This window comes from Emericellopsis cladophorae (genome assembly GCF_022114955.1).
Source record: "Emericellopsis cladophorae strain MUM 19.33 chromosome Unknown NODE_96_length_45715_cov_117_087296, whole genome shotgun sequence".
In the NCBI taxonomy this organism is placed as follows: Eukaryota; Fungi; Ascomycota; class Sordariomycetes; order Hypocreales; family Bionectriaceae; genus Emericellopsis; species Emericellopsis cladophorae.
Window position 1 is genome coordinate 31,029 of NW_026251021.1, and position 14,687 is coordinate 45,715.

At 53.7% G+C, this 14,687-nt stretch overlaps 4 protein-coding genes across 4 annotated transcripts; 2 read left to right on the forward strand and 2 right to left on the reverse strand.

The window, feature by feature from the left end:
* Nucleotides 1-1,201: 1,201 nt before the first annotated feature.
* Nucleotides 1,202-2,144, forward strand: J7T54_000556 (uncharacterized protein; the record flags this gene model as incomplete). The annotated part of the gene is made up of 2 exons (XM_051510396.1): nt 1,202-1,409; nt 1,495-2,144. 2 exons carry the CDS (start codon nt 1,202-1,204, stop codon nt 2,142-2,144), a joined length of 858 nt encoding a protein of 285 aa, XP_051358703.1.
* Nucleotides 2,145-2,320: 176 nt separating this feature from the next.
* On the reverse strand, nt 2,321-3,927 carry J7T54_000557 (uncharacterized protein; the record flags this gene model as incomplete). The annotated part of the gene is made up of 2 exons (XM_051510397.1): nt 2,321-3,622; nt 3,745-3,927. 2 exons carry the CDS (start codon nt 3,925-3,927, stop codon nt 2,321-2,323), a joined length of 1,485 nt encoding a protein of 494 aa, XP_051358704.1.
* A 7,719-nt stretch (nt 3,928-11,646) lies between these two features.
* On the forward strand, nt 11,647-12,809 carry J7T54_000558 (uncharacterized protein; the record flags this gene model as incomplete). Its single annotated transcript, XM_051510398.1, has 3 exons — nt 11,647-12,394; nt 12,447-12,544; nt 12,627-12,809. 3 exons carry the CDS (start codon nt 11,647-11,649, stop codon nt 12,807-12,809), a joined length of 1,029 nt encoding a protein of 342 aa, XP_051358705.1.
* A 1,278-nt stretch (nt 12,810-14,087) lies between these two features.
* Nucleotides 14,088-14,324, reverse strand: J7T54_000559 (uncharacterized protein; the record flags this gene model as incomplete). Its single annotated transcript, XM_051510399.1, has 1 exon — nt 14,088-14,324. The coding sequence occupies one exon, from the start codon at nt 14,322-14,324 to the stop codon at nt 14,088-14,090; it is 237 nt and encodes a 78-aa protein (XP_051358706.1).
* Between the last annotated feature and the right edge of the window lie 363 nt (nt 14,325-14,687).

Sequence of the window (14,687 nt, forward strand, 5' to 3'; positions counted from 1 at the left end):
GGGGGTTTCTGGTCCTCCGACCCTATGGTGGAAGACGTTGAAGGTGTCGGTGGGGTTGGAGGTCCGTCTGTTGACAATGCCGGTGTGTGGCCGGCATTGGGAACTATTCCCGGCTCAAAATGCGTCTCAATGGAAGGGATTGGCACGTCGGAGATATTTGTAGCCATCGTGGCAGCTGATCAACCCGGGGCCTTGGTGAGAGCAGGAGTGGCGCGGGTTGAGAATGAGTAAGTTTTGTTTCACGCCTTGGTGATGATGTTGTAGAATGTGACTGTGTAGATTCTGCGGCGCAAACTTTTCCATTAATTAAAAATAAGAGAGTAACATGATCGATTTGGAATAGAGAGGAGATCCTGTATAAGCGCCGACAGTCATGCTGTTGGTCGCTTGTTGCAGTTTCGCAGGTCGCATGATGGGGCGACGTGAGCAGGGGGTCAAGTGTGAACAGCGTTCGCAATGAGATAGATATTCTTGAGAAAAAGCCTGAACGATGCGATGCCAGGTAATTTCACTCATGAGAATGTCTGATCTAATTTGATCCAACTAAATCTGATCAATATTGCTAATACCAACAATTAGTGAACGCCTCATCAACGACGCCCTTATCAACAGCGCCTGGCCCCTCATCAACTGCAGCCCCACACAGCCAGCCCCGGCCCGTGCCACACTGGAACACTAGCGGCGGGCCCAACAATGTCCCACTACCGGCATCTTAGCCAATCAAAAAATGGGGCATCCGTGTGGCTACCCTACGCGTCTCGCAATGCGGACAGAGGCTAAAACAAGCCGAACAAACAATAGAGGTATGATTATTATTAGTATCAATTAGATTCAATTCGATATTCATATTTTGTATTTGACGTAGCGGGGCGGATAAAAATCACCGTTTAATTCAATTTGGTTTAACCTGATTTGACTATATCTGATTGATTGCGAACTCTGAATCGAACGCCTGAACACCGACAGTCATGCTGTTGGTCGCTTACTACTTTAAATTCGAAGGTCGCATTATGAGGCGATGTGAACAAAGGTCAAGTGTAACGCTCCAACACTGATTGGGCTCAACCAAGACGTTTTTTCGAGGGTTTTCCGCGCCGCATCACGTGGCCCCATTCTCCTCCGCGCCTCAGTATGGACTCAACACTCTTTCGTACACGTACTCCCATGATTCCACAATGCCTCGTTCCCCGATCTCGTCAACATGTCTGTCCATGCAGCTTCTCTCAATGACAAGATTCGTATCGTCTGCATTTCCGACACGCATAATGACGACTGCACCCAGAGTCTGCCCGACGGCGACATCCTTATCCACGCGGGTGACATGACGGACGACGGCACAATGGAAGAGCTGCGTGTTGCGTACGAGTGGATCGCTGCACTGCCGCATAAGATCAAGCTTGTTATAGCAGGTGCGCGTCGCGAGCTTGGGCCGAGTTAAGCCTACGCGTATTTGACTCTTATTTGATTCCTCTGACACGGGTGTCGTTCTGGCAGGGAACCACGACGTTGGCCTGGATCCGGATCACAGCAAGTTCTTGCCCGAGGCCCTTGCTTTATTCACGTCCGAAGCAGCCGCAGCATCGGGCGTTCACTACGTCGACAGGGTATCCGTCCGCCTCAGCGACACGATCAGTGCCTACGGCAACCCCACGCAACCAGACTTCCTCGCCTCATCCTACGCCTTCACCTACCCACCGCATCCTTCACAACAGGCTACAGCGGCATGGACGTCGGCGCCCACAGATCCTTCTTCTTCCAGCGCCCTCTGGGTCACGCATGGGGGTCCCCTGGGCCACCTCGACTGGATCCCCATCCCGCCCTTGAGGGGCTGCGAGGCGCAGGCGCGCGCCGTGGCGAGGGCTCGCCCCGTGCTGGCCGTATTTGGCCATTTCCATAGCAGCCACGGCGTCGAGGTTGTGACCTGGAAGTCCGACGTCGACGAGGTAGAGAAGACGGACTCGCTGGTCAAGGACGGTGCGCCGTGCCTGCTGGATTTTACAACGGGACTCGGAAGGTTTGAAAGAGGGGAGAAGACCATCTTTGTGAATGCGGCGTGGATGACGCTGGAGAAGAGACAGACGGAGGAGAGGTATCAGCCCGTGGTGCTGGACCTGCCATTACGTCTCTTGATGTCAGGTTGCTAGGTCTTGTCGTGGGGAGTAGACCTCATTTGAGCACAAAGGGATCGAAGAGGAGATGACAGGGTGGACTGTATAGCAAACGGGGATTCGAAAACACAAATACAATAAATCGCTGTGGTATTCCGTTCACGTATTATAACATTGCGCCGTAGCAAAGTCCTCCAAACAACCAACACATATCACACGTCGGCTCGCTCCCTCGAGTTACACTGCCCGACAAGCACCGCACCATGGACCGCGTTCGGTCTCCGCTTCCACCTGGGAATCATCCAGCTCTCTGGTCCCGAGACCCCGGCCCCCCTAGCTAGGGACGTCAGCAGCAGGAAGGTCAGGCTCGCGAGGTCGGCGGCAAACAGCGGCGCAAGGATGCTCCCAATCTGCAAAGTGACGCCGGCGAGGAGCATTACACCGAACCACGCGACGCCTGCGACCCAGCCCCCCGAGCGCACCGTCTTGATGTCGAGGGCGCAGATGCGCTCGACCAGGTCGCGCGGGAGCTCGCAGGTGCCCCTATCTGGCGTGAAGATGGAGCCGTGGAGGGAGCCGAACTGGACGACAATGGGCATCTTGGATTGCTGTTGCCGCTCCGTCGGTGCCGTGTGGGCTTGTGCCTCGATTTCTATGACGACGGTGGACCTTTTCGCCGGCGACGGCTTCTGCTGGGCGGCGTCGACTGTGGCTTGGCCGACTCGACTCGTCGGGGTGAGAAGCTTGACCTCGCTCTCTGGCTCTGCCGCGTCTCTCTCCTTGATCGGAGTCGAACATGGCTCCATTGTCCGTGTTTCTTTCGTGGTCTTTACCAGATCCTCGATGCGGTCCGACACGAACCCATCTATCTGCTTGCCGACCAGCATCACCCGCGGGTTCCCTCCAAGCATGAGCAAGCCCATGGCCCCCACCGCCCAGCATCCCAACGAGAGGACCTTTGTGATCCAGGCGAGCGACGCCCTATCGCCGTACAAGTTGCTCCGCAGCAGCGACCACCACGTGCTCACCAACAATGCGACACAAACGACGCTAAAGAACACCAAAGCCGCCAGCAAACGCGTGAACACGATGCCCAAGGCGGGCGACAGGTCAAAGTCCTGCGGCAGTACCGTGTCTACATACTCGCCCCGCCTGTCCTCGCGCGTCAGGCTCGCGCCCACGAGCAGCACGCTGAGGAGCTGCATGCGCGCCTGGTCCACAATGCTGTAGTGCTTGCCCTTCTCGGGCGCGAGGATGGCCGCCACAAAAGCCTGCCCACCACGACTGCCGTCAATGAGCTTCGTGGGGCGCTTGACGGAGAAGCTGGGCGCCACGCTCCACGGCGCGCCCGGGGCGACGCCCTCGGTCGGCGAGCGAAAGTTTTCTGAGGCAAGGACCTCGAGGCGGTTGCGGATGCTGCAGGCAAAGTAGGCGTAGAGGGTGGGAGCCTGGCAGTCGACGCCAAAGCAGCGCGCCCAGGCGTCGTCGCCCCATTGCATCGATCGCTGCATAATCTATAGTGCGACGGGGAATCAGCGGGTGTGCTCGCGACTTGTTGGAAGAATCCCACCATCTATCTGCCAGTGCATCGGCCGGTCTTGAATGACCACGTATGGGGAAGGAAACATATTCACACCTGCCAACCACCTCGTGGTTGAAGCCCGATAAGGAAGCATCCCAAGGGCGACGCGTTCCACCACTGCGGCTCGGCGTTGGCGAGGCCCGAGTCGCTGAGCACCATGGCCAGTAGGTCAATGTTGGACAGGCCGAGGCTCGATTGCAAGCTCTCGTCCGCCTTGGGCGTATTGTCCGATGCCATTTGATGGTTCCGTGTTGGCTCGAGCCTTTTGCTGCGAGTATTTTGCCGTCTCCAAACGAACTAGTATGAGATGAACCCCATTTTCGAGCAGAGGCAGCATCGTGGGGTATGGGGATGTTTTCGACGAGCTTATAAGCTAGCCGTCTCGCACTTTCGCCTTGATTTGCACGGAGTTGCCTTCTTGTGCCGCCTCGCCCATGGTTGCGCGATGCTCAGCTCTGAGATTCACCAATGAAATAGGCGGCATGTGGCATGTGGTCAACCCGTGGTAGGGAGCGCAAAGGCCCCAGACCAGTGTGGCTGCATCAACATTGGACAGATATGAACGGCCACGGGCAAAAGCGACAAGAGGCGCGAAAAGGAGGCTAGTCGCCTTTGCAAGCCCAGGTGTGAAGCGGCCGGCATGTCAGGGCGGCAAGATTGGGTACGGCTGAAAGGGTTGTCCGTGCTCCAACGAGGGTTAGTGAGCTCAGTCAGCCTTGAGTCTTGACAAGACGAGCCTTGGCAAGGAGAGATACTCAATGGATATCTCTTTGACAGCCTTATTGAAGGATCCGGATTCTTGGCCTGGCGATACGCACGTGACATGTGCGTCCCCCGGGTTGATGCAGATTGCAGAGTACGTACGGAGTAGGTCGAGCCATTTGCGGAGAGACGTTCGGGTTGTCGGGTATTTGAAACCACATCGCATGGTTCGAAATAAGGATCGCAGCCGACTGGGTGCTGTTCTCGCCAAGCCTGTCGTGCACCAGCCAGCAACTGAAGCGCTCGTTCACAGCGCTAATTATAAGGGCGCGTAGCTTGAGGGATCCGAGCTCTTTTATCTATCGGTGGAATGGACAAGGCATCGTAATTGGCCAGACATCAATCATCGCCGATATGGAAACGGCTCAAGCAGAGGTATGGATGAGGATCTTCCCCAAGGGGATTGCCACACACGCCTCCTACCTCGGCGGGCTAAAGTACATAAGCGCCCATCGCCATGCAGCATGATTGCAGGCCACTCCCAGAAGCGATTCGAACATGAGAAAAATCGAAACTGCTTACTCAGCCTTCGTTATAACGACTTCGCTAACGTTCCAGAGAGGGGGCGCGAATGTGCAATCTGCAAGGTTACATCTCGCCACCCAAAACCTGTCAACATGTCCATTGCAAACACACGCGACTTTGATCATTGTCACGGCTCGAGAACGCCTACCAAAACGGAATATCTGGGGGACGGTTCGGAGATACAAGAATGGCTGGAATCATCACAGGAAAGTATGTCTGCTCTCGGGGATGACGCGGTGCAATCCATTGGATCACTAGTGGTAACTCGCATGGCCGATCCTTACCCCGATGATTTTCTCCTTATTATCGATAAATCCCAAAATCGCGCGTTGGCATGTCGCAACGGTTCTCTGGCCCTCGAAGACGTACAGTCCCTCAAGCCGGGAGACGCCGTACCTCTATGCTGGCAGTGGGAATGCACCGAGAGCGATTCCCGCTTCAAAGGTTTTAAGAGCGTCACTGAGGAGTCTTGGCTTAGCCACGACGGGGGATGGAACTTTCATGCCAGAGCTCGCCACCAGTCGGGATGGGAGAACTTTACAGCCTATAAGCAAAGGAGCGGCTACTACTGGATTCAGGCCTTGCACTGGTGGACGCAACGGCAAGTTTCGGTTCGTCCTGACGGCAACACGATTTACGGGGAAATACACGGAGGGACCCTTTGGGAGTTCGTGAGAGTCCACGGATCCGACAGCAACTCCAGGTAGTGCCTAGACTGTGAAGGGCCGTCAGTCCGTGAAGGCAATCAGTCCGTCAAGGTATAGGCTGAGGTCCTCGGTCTGGAGCGGGCACTCTTCACCAAGTAGAATATGGAGGGGGAAGGGGAGGGAGAGGGGGGGAGGCGCTTGATTCTTCTTGGCAAGGACCTGGTTCAATCACTTAGTCTCGGTGCCTTCTGTGGGAGATCCTCCATTCTCCCAGAACCCGAGCCAAAACGAGATGTCCCGACGCCTCCGCCAATTTGACTGCACGTCTGCATCGGAGGTCGAACGTTTCGGAATCTTCGTCGTTGCGCAGTAGCAAATTCATGATATCAAGACGTCCATGCTCAGCAGCCGCTTCGAGTGCTGTTCTTCCGTGCAATTTCGATGCAGGAGCATTTACATCTGTGCCGTGCTTCAGGAGCAACGATGTAATCACAAGATTTCCCTTGATCACGGCTTTTTGCAATGCCGTGGCTCCATAAGCAGCACTGGGCGGTCCGTTGACATTGGCACCTTTGGAGAGAAGAAGGCGAACCATGGCCGACGAACCGGAATCTACTGCACCTTGTAGCGCGGTCATTCCCCATACCGGACCTGTCAGGGCGTTGATATCAGCCCGGCGTCTAGTAGCTTTTCGACAAGATCTGTTCTCAACGTTCTCGCGGCGCCTTGAAGTGCTGTGTTCTGACGTGCGTGTATAGCGGGAGCGTTCGCGTCAGCCCCTGCTTGCAGTAAGAGATCAACGACTGGAATGCAACCATTGGCTGGGGCCATCTGCAGCGGTATTCCTGAATCCTCGTTTGCGTCTGCGCCATGAAAAAGAAGAAGTTTCACAGCATCGTCTCTGATCCTCCATCTCTCTGTTTCAAGTCGTAGCGGAGACTTGCTCCCAGGGAGCTTCTTCGGACTTGCCCCTGCTGAGAGTAGAGCGCGGAGCTTAATGAGCTCGCTATCGTTGAAACGCAACGCCTCTGCGACAGCTCTTGCGCCAATGACGCCTTTGACGTTGGCACCTGCTTCCAATAAGGCCTTCATAGCTATAGGTTGCCATTCCTTGAGTACAGTCTCGATGGGAAAGTCGCCTCCCTCGGGCTTCTTGATGTCCACCCCAGTCTCTATAAATAAACGCATAAGCCTCAGATTGCCGGTTTCAATAGCACAAGTCATGGATCCCCCCATGTAGCGTGACCGAAGCGCTGGATTGGCTTTAGCGAAGAATTGCTCAGCCAGCTCAGATTCCCTGTTACGAATCGCCGTGGTGATCAGGGAGCCTAAAGCTGCCTGAGACTCTTCAATAGGAGCACCAGTGCTGATAAGCCTCGCAACTACAATCTTCTTGCCGTTTTCAATTGCAGCCTGAAGTGCAGAAGCTTTAGCACAACAGCAAGACAAACCTGCGTTTATATCGGCGCCTGATCGCAAAAGAAGATCAACCAGCTCAAAACTGCCGGCTTCAGCAGCGGCTTGAAGACAAGTCCTGCCGTCCTCGGACGCTGCATTGGCATTTATTTATGTCGGCGCCAGCTCTGATCAGAAACCTTACCATACTAATGTTCTCAGTTTCTACCGCCGCCTGAATTGCTGTCCGCCCCTCAGTGGGACTTGGAGGCGCGTTGATATTAGCCTTCGCCTTTATCAACAATTGCACAACTTCTTGATTTTCTGCGCGGACGGCCGCTTGAAGTGCTGACATTGCTCCTCGCCGCTGTGCACGGCTGTTCACGTTTGCACCCTTGCTGAGCAGAAGTCGGATCATTTGACATCCTTCCTTGGCAGCAGCAGCAGCTTGCAACGCAGTAGCAAATCCACCGACGGCGTTCACATCTGCCCTTAAGCGAAGCAGGAGACGAACTGCTGCGGCGTTTTTTTGACGAACAGACTCTTGTAGTGGAGTGCTCGTCATAGAGGTGTATGAGTCCTCGATCTACAGAATGAAATCATCACTGGCTATGACATTGCTATAGATATCATCTTCTCCTTGGTCGTCGTCTTCAAATTATTTGTCGTCGCTGTCAGACAAAAGCCATGGCAGATACTTAAGAGCTGGGCAGCCATTGACATCTGCTCCAGCCTCGAGCAGGACTTGAATCATGTCCATGTTATTCTGAATTGTCGCGAGTTGAAGGGGCGTTTGAAGATGTGAACAAGAAGGGTATGGATCAGTCGATACATGCGTTACCAATTGGTTGCGAACCCTCTGATATGCTTTGCCTGAGGGATAGTTGACGTCTGCTCCAGCGGCTAGCAATGCTTCGACCATTTCGGCATCATCTTTTTGAACTGCAATCTGCAGCGCAGATTCTGCTCTTCCAGTATCATCATTTGCCCGTGCACCGGCTGAGAGCATAGCTTGAACTAATTCAAGCGAACCCATCCCAGCAGTAATAGCCAAGTAGGGATTTCCTGGTTCAGTTGACGAGGATCGAACAACGCTGGCCCCTGCCCTTATCATCATAAGCGGGATCTCGGGTCTCCCAGGTAAGTTGTAGCAAAGGGCCAGCTCGAATGCCGTCTCGCTGTCGCCAATAGCGTGGATGTTGGGGCTGGCGCCGGCCTTCAGGAGCAAATCAACAAGCTTGGCATTTCCCCTCGTTGCAACTTGATGATGAGCTGTCTCTTTGACATGGCTTCCGCCGCCGAGGAAATTTGGATCAACACCTTTCGAGAGCAATGCGTTGACAAAATTTGTTTTCTCCATTTCAGCAGCATTAACAAGCAAATTGCCGCAGAAGATCTCAATAGTTGGTGTCTGGTTGTCAAGGAGACGCTTGATTACCCATATATTCTCGTCCTGAGCAACCCAGCGTACAAGTATTGCTGTTCGCATACTAGGCAAGAGGTTGTTGGGAGACAGATAAGCTGCGTCACGCAGCAGCTGATAAGCCGCTTTGCAAAATAATTTGCTGGAGGCGTTCCACCTGCTTCAAAAGCTTTCCTTCTTGTTGTTCGACAGCTTCCTTCAGAATTGATGAAATCTTGGCCACGTAGCTGGGATCTGAATCAGTTTTCTGAGATAGGCGCTTCCCAAGAACTAGCCGTGCTTCACGGCTAACTTGCTTGATCGCAGTGCTGTTGGGTGTTGCTCCACTGAAGCCAGGTAAATCAATAGGGGGCTTTGGGGTATATGCAGTGACGCCGCTAGACCCAAATGTCGAATCGGCTGTCTAGTATATTAGCGATAGCGAGGTGAATGAAGAACCAGGGAACCTACACAAATGCGTCATCGGCTCAACCTGAGAGTTCGAAGGCGTTCAGAGTGCCTTTTTTCAAACTCTACGTGAATTTCAGTCTCCTTACCCACAAGCTTGCGCTTGCGGATCAGGGCTGCGGCTGATGTCCATACATCCCGTGAGGAGTACTTTCCTACATTCCATTTGCCGAGTTGCAAGAAGTATTGAGATTTACTGTCGTGATCTGTTTAGCACCTTCTCCCGCATTAGTAAAACCCCGGTATCTTACCTCGCGTGAAAGCTGTGATCCCTTGCCAGAATCTGAATAACATCTACCGGTTTCTTCCCCTATTCGAGATACAAATCAATGATTAACTCCTTATGACTTTCGCACTCTTTGGGAGGAATCTTGGACATAGGTGCCATCGCGTGCTTGTCCGTATGATGTTTCGACGAAGACCAGGTGACATGGGCTGAAGGGTCAAGACGAGAAGAATAAGCAGCAGCGTAAAGCTTTGTAAACAAAGCAGGGGGAGACGGTGAAGATACCATTCGAACAAGCCCAAACCACACCGGTGCAGCTGCATTCCATTGTCGGTATCTAATTGGTTCAAGAAGACTGTGGCGCTGTTGGCAGGATTTGCACTTTTGCCAAAATTCGTCCTTGTTCCTGGCTGCAACTGTTGTAAGCACTAACCAGCCCCCAATGCAAATTTTGGACAACGATGATGATTAGCCCTGGCCACAATTTGCGATTCAATTCGGCAGAATCTAAGGTACACATACTGTATGTCTTAATTGGGCTCATCGGTGAAGAGCCGTGCTGTATCCCAAATTCGTTATGCTAGGCCCTATAAAAAACCGCGTGGTATTGCTACTACATTGAATGAGTGAACCTGGATCTATCCAGTCATTCTAAATTGACTCGATTTTCTTTCATCATTGGACCATTTTCTGATCACAACCGACAACCCGAGAACAGCCTGACACCGGGAAATGCCACTGTCCTCGGAGAGCGTAATCGCTATGGTAGGGTTGACTCCCCCGGCAGCGCTTGTACTGTGGCACGCCTGGCAGAAAAGAACCCGAAGAACCCATAATGCACATGGTAGCGTCCACCAAAACTGTTTTCATGACCATGCTATAGTATTGACCATGGACTAGAGTCGACCGAGATTCACGACTTGTCGCCTGGTGTCCCACCACAATAGGATTCGCCAGAAATCAATATTATTCTTGTCTTCTAAAACTGTTGATAAGTGACATTGGAATAACAAAGATTAAAAACAATTCATTCGAACCACGAAGATCTGGCCTTACGCTATCATCACCGGGGTAAGGGGTAGGAGGCGTAGTGATAGTCGCATGAAGTCGATGCAATATAGTGCAGACCAATGATAGTGTTGACTGTGGCTGATAGGATGAAAGGCATCCCGCCTAAGGGAGGGGGATTAAGGTGATTCAAGGTGGGCATCAGTGTATCAAAGGTGACCAAAGCCTGAGCAATAGCGGCGGTACTGACAAGCCAGGCCTCCGACAGGGGGAGCCTTGGCAAGCAGAGATGCCCACTAGCTTAGATGGATCTGAATTCCCAGCCTGGCGGTACGCACGTGGCATGTAAGAGTACGGTTCCGCATGCTCACATGCGTCCCGCGGGCTGATGCAGATTGCAGAGTAAGTACGGAGTAGCTCGAGCCATTTGCGGAGAGACGTTCTGGTTGTCGGATCCATGTCTTCAGCCTTCCAGGAAATAGCCTTGCAGCTCAAACTACGTAATAAGTCGTGTCCCGCAGCCTTGGCAGTTCCCCCGTTTAGACTTACTCCATCAATCTTCGGCTGATTCAACCCGCGTGTTGGAATCTTCGCCTGACTCAATCCACTCAATCGACGGGGAGGTAGATTGGGATTAAAGTTAATCTAAGTAACCAAGTGTTATTTATTTATTTATAATACCTTATATACCGTCTTTGTATTACTAATTCGTCCTATTCCTTGTGTTTTGTTGTCAGTGTAGGGTAGCCGGTGATAGATCGGTAGGTGGGTCCCTACATGACGTTACTGCCCTAACCCGGCCCACGTATGCGAGGCTGCCCCCTGTGGCCGTGCCTGGTTTGCTCTCGAGGGCCAAGGCCTCGTCAAAAATGAGATTTGTAAACAAGTCGAGTGCCTATGTCAGAGCCTGACGACTATGATCCAGTAAGAAGCCTCTACTGAGTCAGACAATAACTCAATCTAATTAATCTAGTCACTCTAATGCAATCTGGTCTAATATTAGCACAACCCATGGCGCCAACTTGTCAATCCCCTGAAATTAGGCGGCAGATTGAGTGATTGCCAACGCTCGCATGGTCGATGCGAACCCCCCAAGAGCGGGTCTCTTCTGCACCCGCATAACGATCGAATCTGCAGCCCCAGATGGCTCGAGGAACACGAGGCGCTCGAGCCTCAAGCTTACCCGGATGAAGCGCGACCCCCGCTGCCGTCGTGTTCGACGACGACCGCGGTAGTTGTCTGCCGAGCGTCGGCGCCACATGGACCCTCTTCGCCAGGGTCCTGGGCGACACTGATGTCGTGATTTCTCATTGCTGTTTTCAAACACGAAGCCTGGCCCTCGAGGCATTTCAATCTCGTATGCACGCCCGGCCCTGGACCTCGCGCAGGACTTCTTGTGTATAAGTACAATGGCGGCTCCATGCACTAGGAGAGGGCCAGCATCCAGCCATTTTCACACTTTCTCCTACTGAAGACCACGAAGAGGTTCAATTGAGGCCTGTTCTGCACCACGTCTGCCCAACATGCTTTCAACCTCGCTCCTCAGGGTCTTGTCGCTCACCGCAGTCGTCGCCGCGAGCGCCATGCCACCCGTACTCTCCGGCGTCAGCAACACCTGCACCAGCCCACCAGTCCGCAAGGAGTGGCGCGAGCTCACCGACGCGGAGAAGGCCGAGTACCTCCGCGCGGCTACGTGCGTGCGCGAACTGCCTAAGGCCAAGTACGCCGCTATCGACGCAGTGACGACGCGTATGGACGACCTGGTCTACACCCACTTCTCCCTTAACCTGGATATACACTTTGTCGCCAACTTCCTCCCGTGGCACCGCTGGTTCGTGCAGCTCCACGAGGACCTCCTGCGCACCGAGTGCGGCTTCACGGGCACCCAGCCGTACTGGGACTGGTCCATTGACGCCGACGCCGAGGACGTGCCCAACGCGCCTGTCTTTGACCCCGTCACCGGCTTTGGCGGCGATGGCAAGCGGACCGACAGCGACGAGCCAGGCTTCCAGCGCTGCGTCGTCGACGGTCCCTTTGCCAATACCAATCTGACGCTGGGCATGGGGTGGCCGGACGTGAACGAGGACGGCGATCGCCTCCACTGCTTCACGCGTGAGCTGAATAACGCCTCGGGAAGGGACGAGAATGGTAATATGATCATCGGTGACATGCAGGCATCGGCGTATAACTCGCAAGTTATGAACACTATCTATGCATTCGACACGTTTGCCGATATGGCGGATATGCTCGAGGGCCTGCCGCACGCGCAGAGTTTGTCTCCCTTAGACTGTGTCGTCCTCTCCTGACCCTGACACGTCTCTAGTCCACAGCGTCATCTTTGGTGACATGGGCCCCTCCACCTCGCCCAATGAGCCTCTCTTCTTCCTGCACCACGCCAACGTCGACCGTGCATGGGCCAAGGTACGTCCCTTTCTTTTTTTTCAATTTTTTTTTCCAATTATCTTTTCCAAGCATGTGATACAGATTCTGACCTCTGCTGCAGTGGCAGGGCCGCAACGCGACCCGCCTGGCCGACTACACCGGCTTCCAAGATCGCAGCGGCACGATTCCAGCCTCGCTCAACAACACGATGCCAGTCATGGAGCTCGCCGACACCAATCCCATCGTCAAGGACTACATGGATATCCGGGCTGGCCCTCTGTGCTATACATACTCGTCCATGTGATTGATGGAGGGATAGCTGAGCCTGGAATCTTGGCGTAGCCGGTGGGTTCATCGGATCGAGGTCTTGGGATGCACATTGACGTAATCAACTGAAAAAAATCAAATAAGTCATTCAGATCACGATTTTTTTGCTGACCTTGTCGGGTGCTGTATACCCAAGTGGGGCGAGAAGTATGCCTTGGCCGTGAGGGATCGAGCCGGGGAAGCCTACTGAATAATCCTCAAACAACCCCGTTCAGAGATAGCACTAGCGATGAACGTGTATATGAAAGCATAGCAGCATGGAATAATTGTGTCCCTGTATCATCTATCATCAACAAGTCTCAGCAGAGTGAAGTATCCTTGAAACATCTGCAGAAGGCAACCCTTGCGCTTCTGGGATATCGGATTGACTAAGTCATCGGATCTCCCAGAGTACGGGACCTGAAGAGCATGAGGCCATTCAAAGTATGTGTACACAAGCAAGGGCATTCGGTCACGGACGCTGAGCTGGGCTCCGAGACTTTCTTGTTCCCAGGGCCCAGGCTTCCACCGCTATGCCAACTTGAACCAATCATCTGACTGGAACGCCAAGCCAGCAGATGGAACAGATGGAGACGTGCATACAGAGCACTACATCGAGCCCACAGCATGTGTCCAATCCCTCGCAGGGAAGCCAATATCATTTATGTTCTATCCGAAGAGTACCTGGTAAAAGAAAGATGCCCGAATGACGATAAATCCCGTCCCGAGAACGGGGTCATCGAGAGAGGAAAGAAAAAAGAACTTTTGAGGGAGGCCAAGGCACTCAGCCCCAGGAGAACACCCCATCTTCTGCTGCCAGTCGTGTATATATCAAGCCGTGTCTTGAGCTGCCACGTACATAAATCATGTCTCACGATATTCCTGCAGCACCCCGCGCACTACCCGCCCATCCCCCTTTTCGATTCGCTGCGGTTTTCCTGTGATAACCCCGCGGCCCTCCATTCCCAGCGCACGCCATGTTTAGCCCGGTTATTCTTCGAAGCACACGCGCGCTTGTCGCTTCGACTGAGGCATTTTCAGGGTCGGGGTCGGTCTAGTGGAGGCGTGACCAACGTTGCATTGCGCTATCATTTGCTAGACAAGGGCAAACTGGCTTCACAAGTGTCAGACATTGCGTGCGTGCGTGCGCCCAAGACAGCAGACCAAGCGACGTACGGACGATTGGATCAGGCTCGGGCCGTACTGCGGCTGCTCCCGCAGCTCGATCTAACAAAGCATCCGCCTACAGCAGGGCAAGACGTTCAAAGAAGAAGGTTTACCGGTGGCTTTGTGCACCAGAACAAAAACAGATATTGATGTTGATGGTGTTTCGGGAATACTGGTGAGTCTCGTTGTGAATCGTGTTGCCGTTGACCTGGGAGCCGCCGTGGCAGATATTGCCAACGGCTTGAAAGCCGGGACTGATGTTGAAAGTAGTCCGAGCCGTACCCCAGATCTTGTTCATGGCCGTCTTTAAGCTGGTGGCACGCTTCTGCTCAGAATTGGCGAGCATTTTGGTTGCGTCGAGATTGTCTGCAAAAGTCTCACAGTTCAATGTCGCCGATGACCAGAGGACACGATTGTGCCGTGGACGATTGGCTGCATGTGCATTTGTTGTGCGCCACATCAGCACCCCCCGTAGCCGTCAATTAGGGCGTGGCAACCCGCACGCGGTCGCGCGTGGCCTGCTTCCAGGCCGACCCAACCACAAAAGACAGACACATGGGTGCATTATGATGTTTGAGCACACCATTGCTCTGGATGCAGGCCGTACTCTAGTGGGGGGGGGGGGGGGGGGGGGGGGGGGGGGTGGGGGTGGTGGTGGGGGGGGGGGAAACCGGCAACTTGCCCACTTGGGGTTGGTTGCATTAAACAA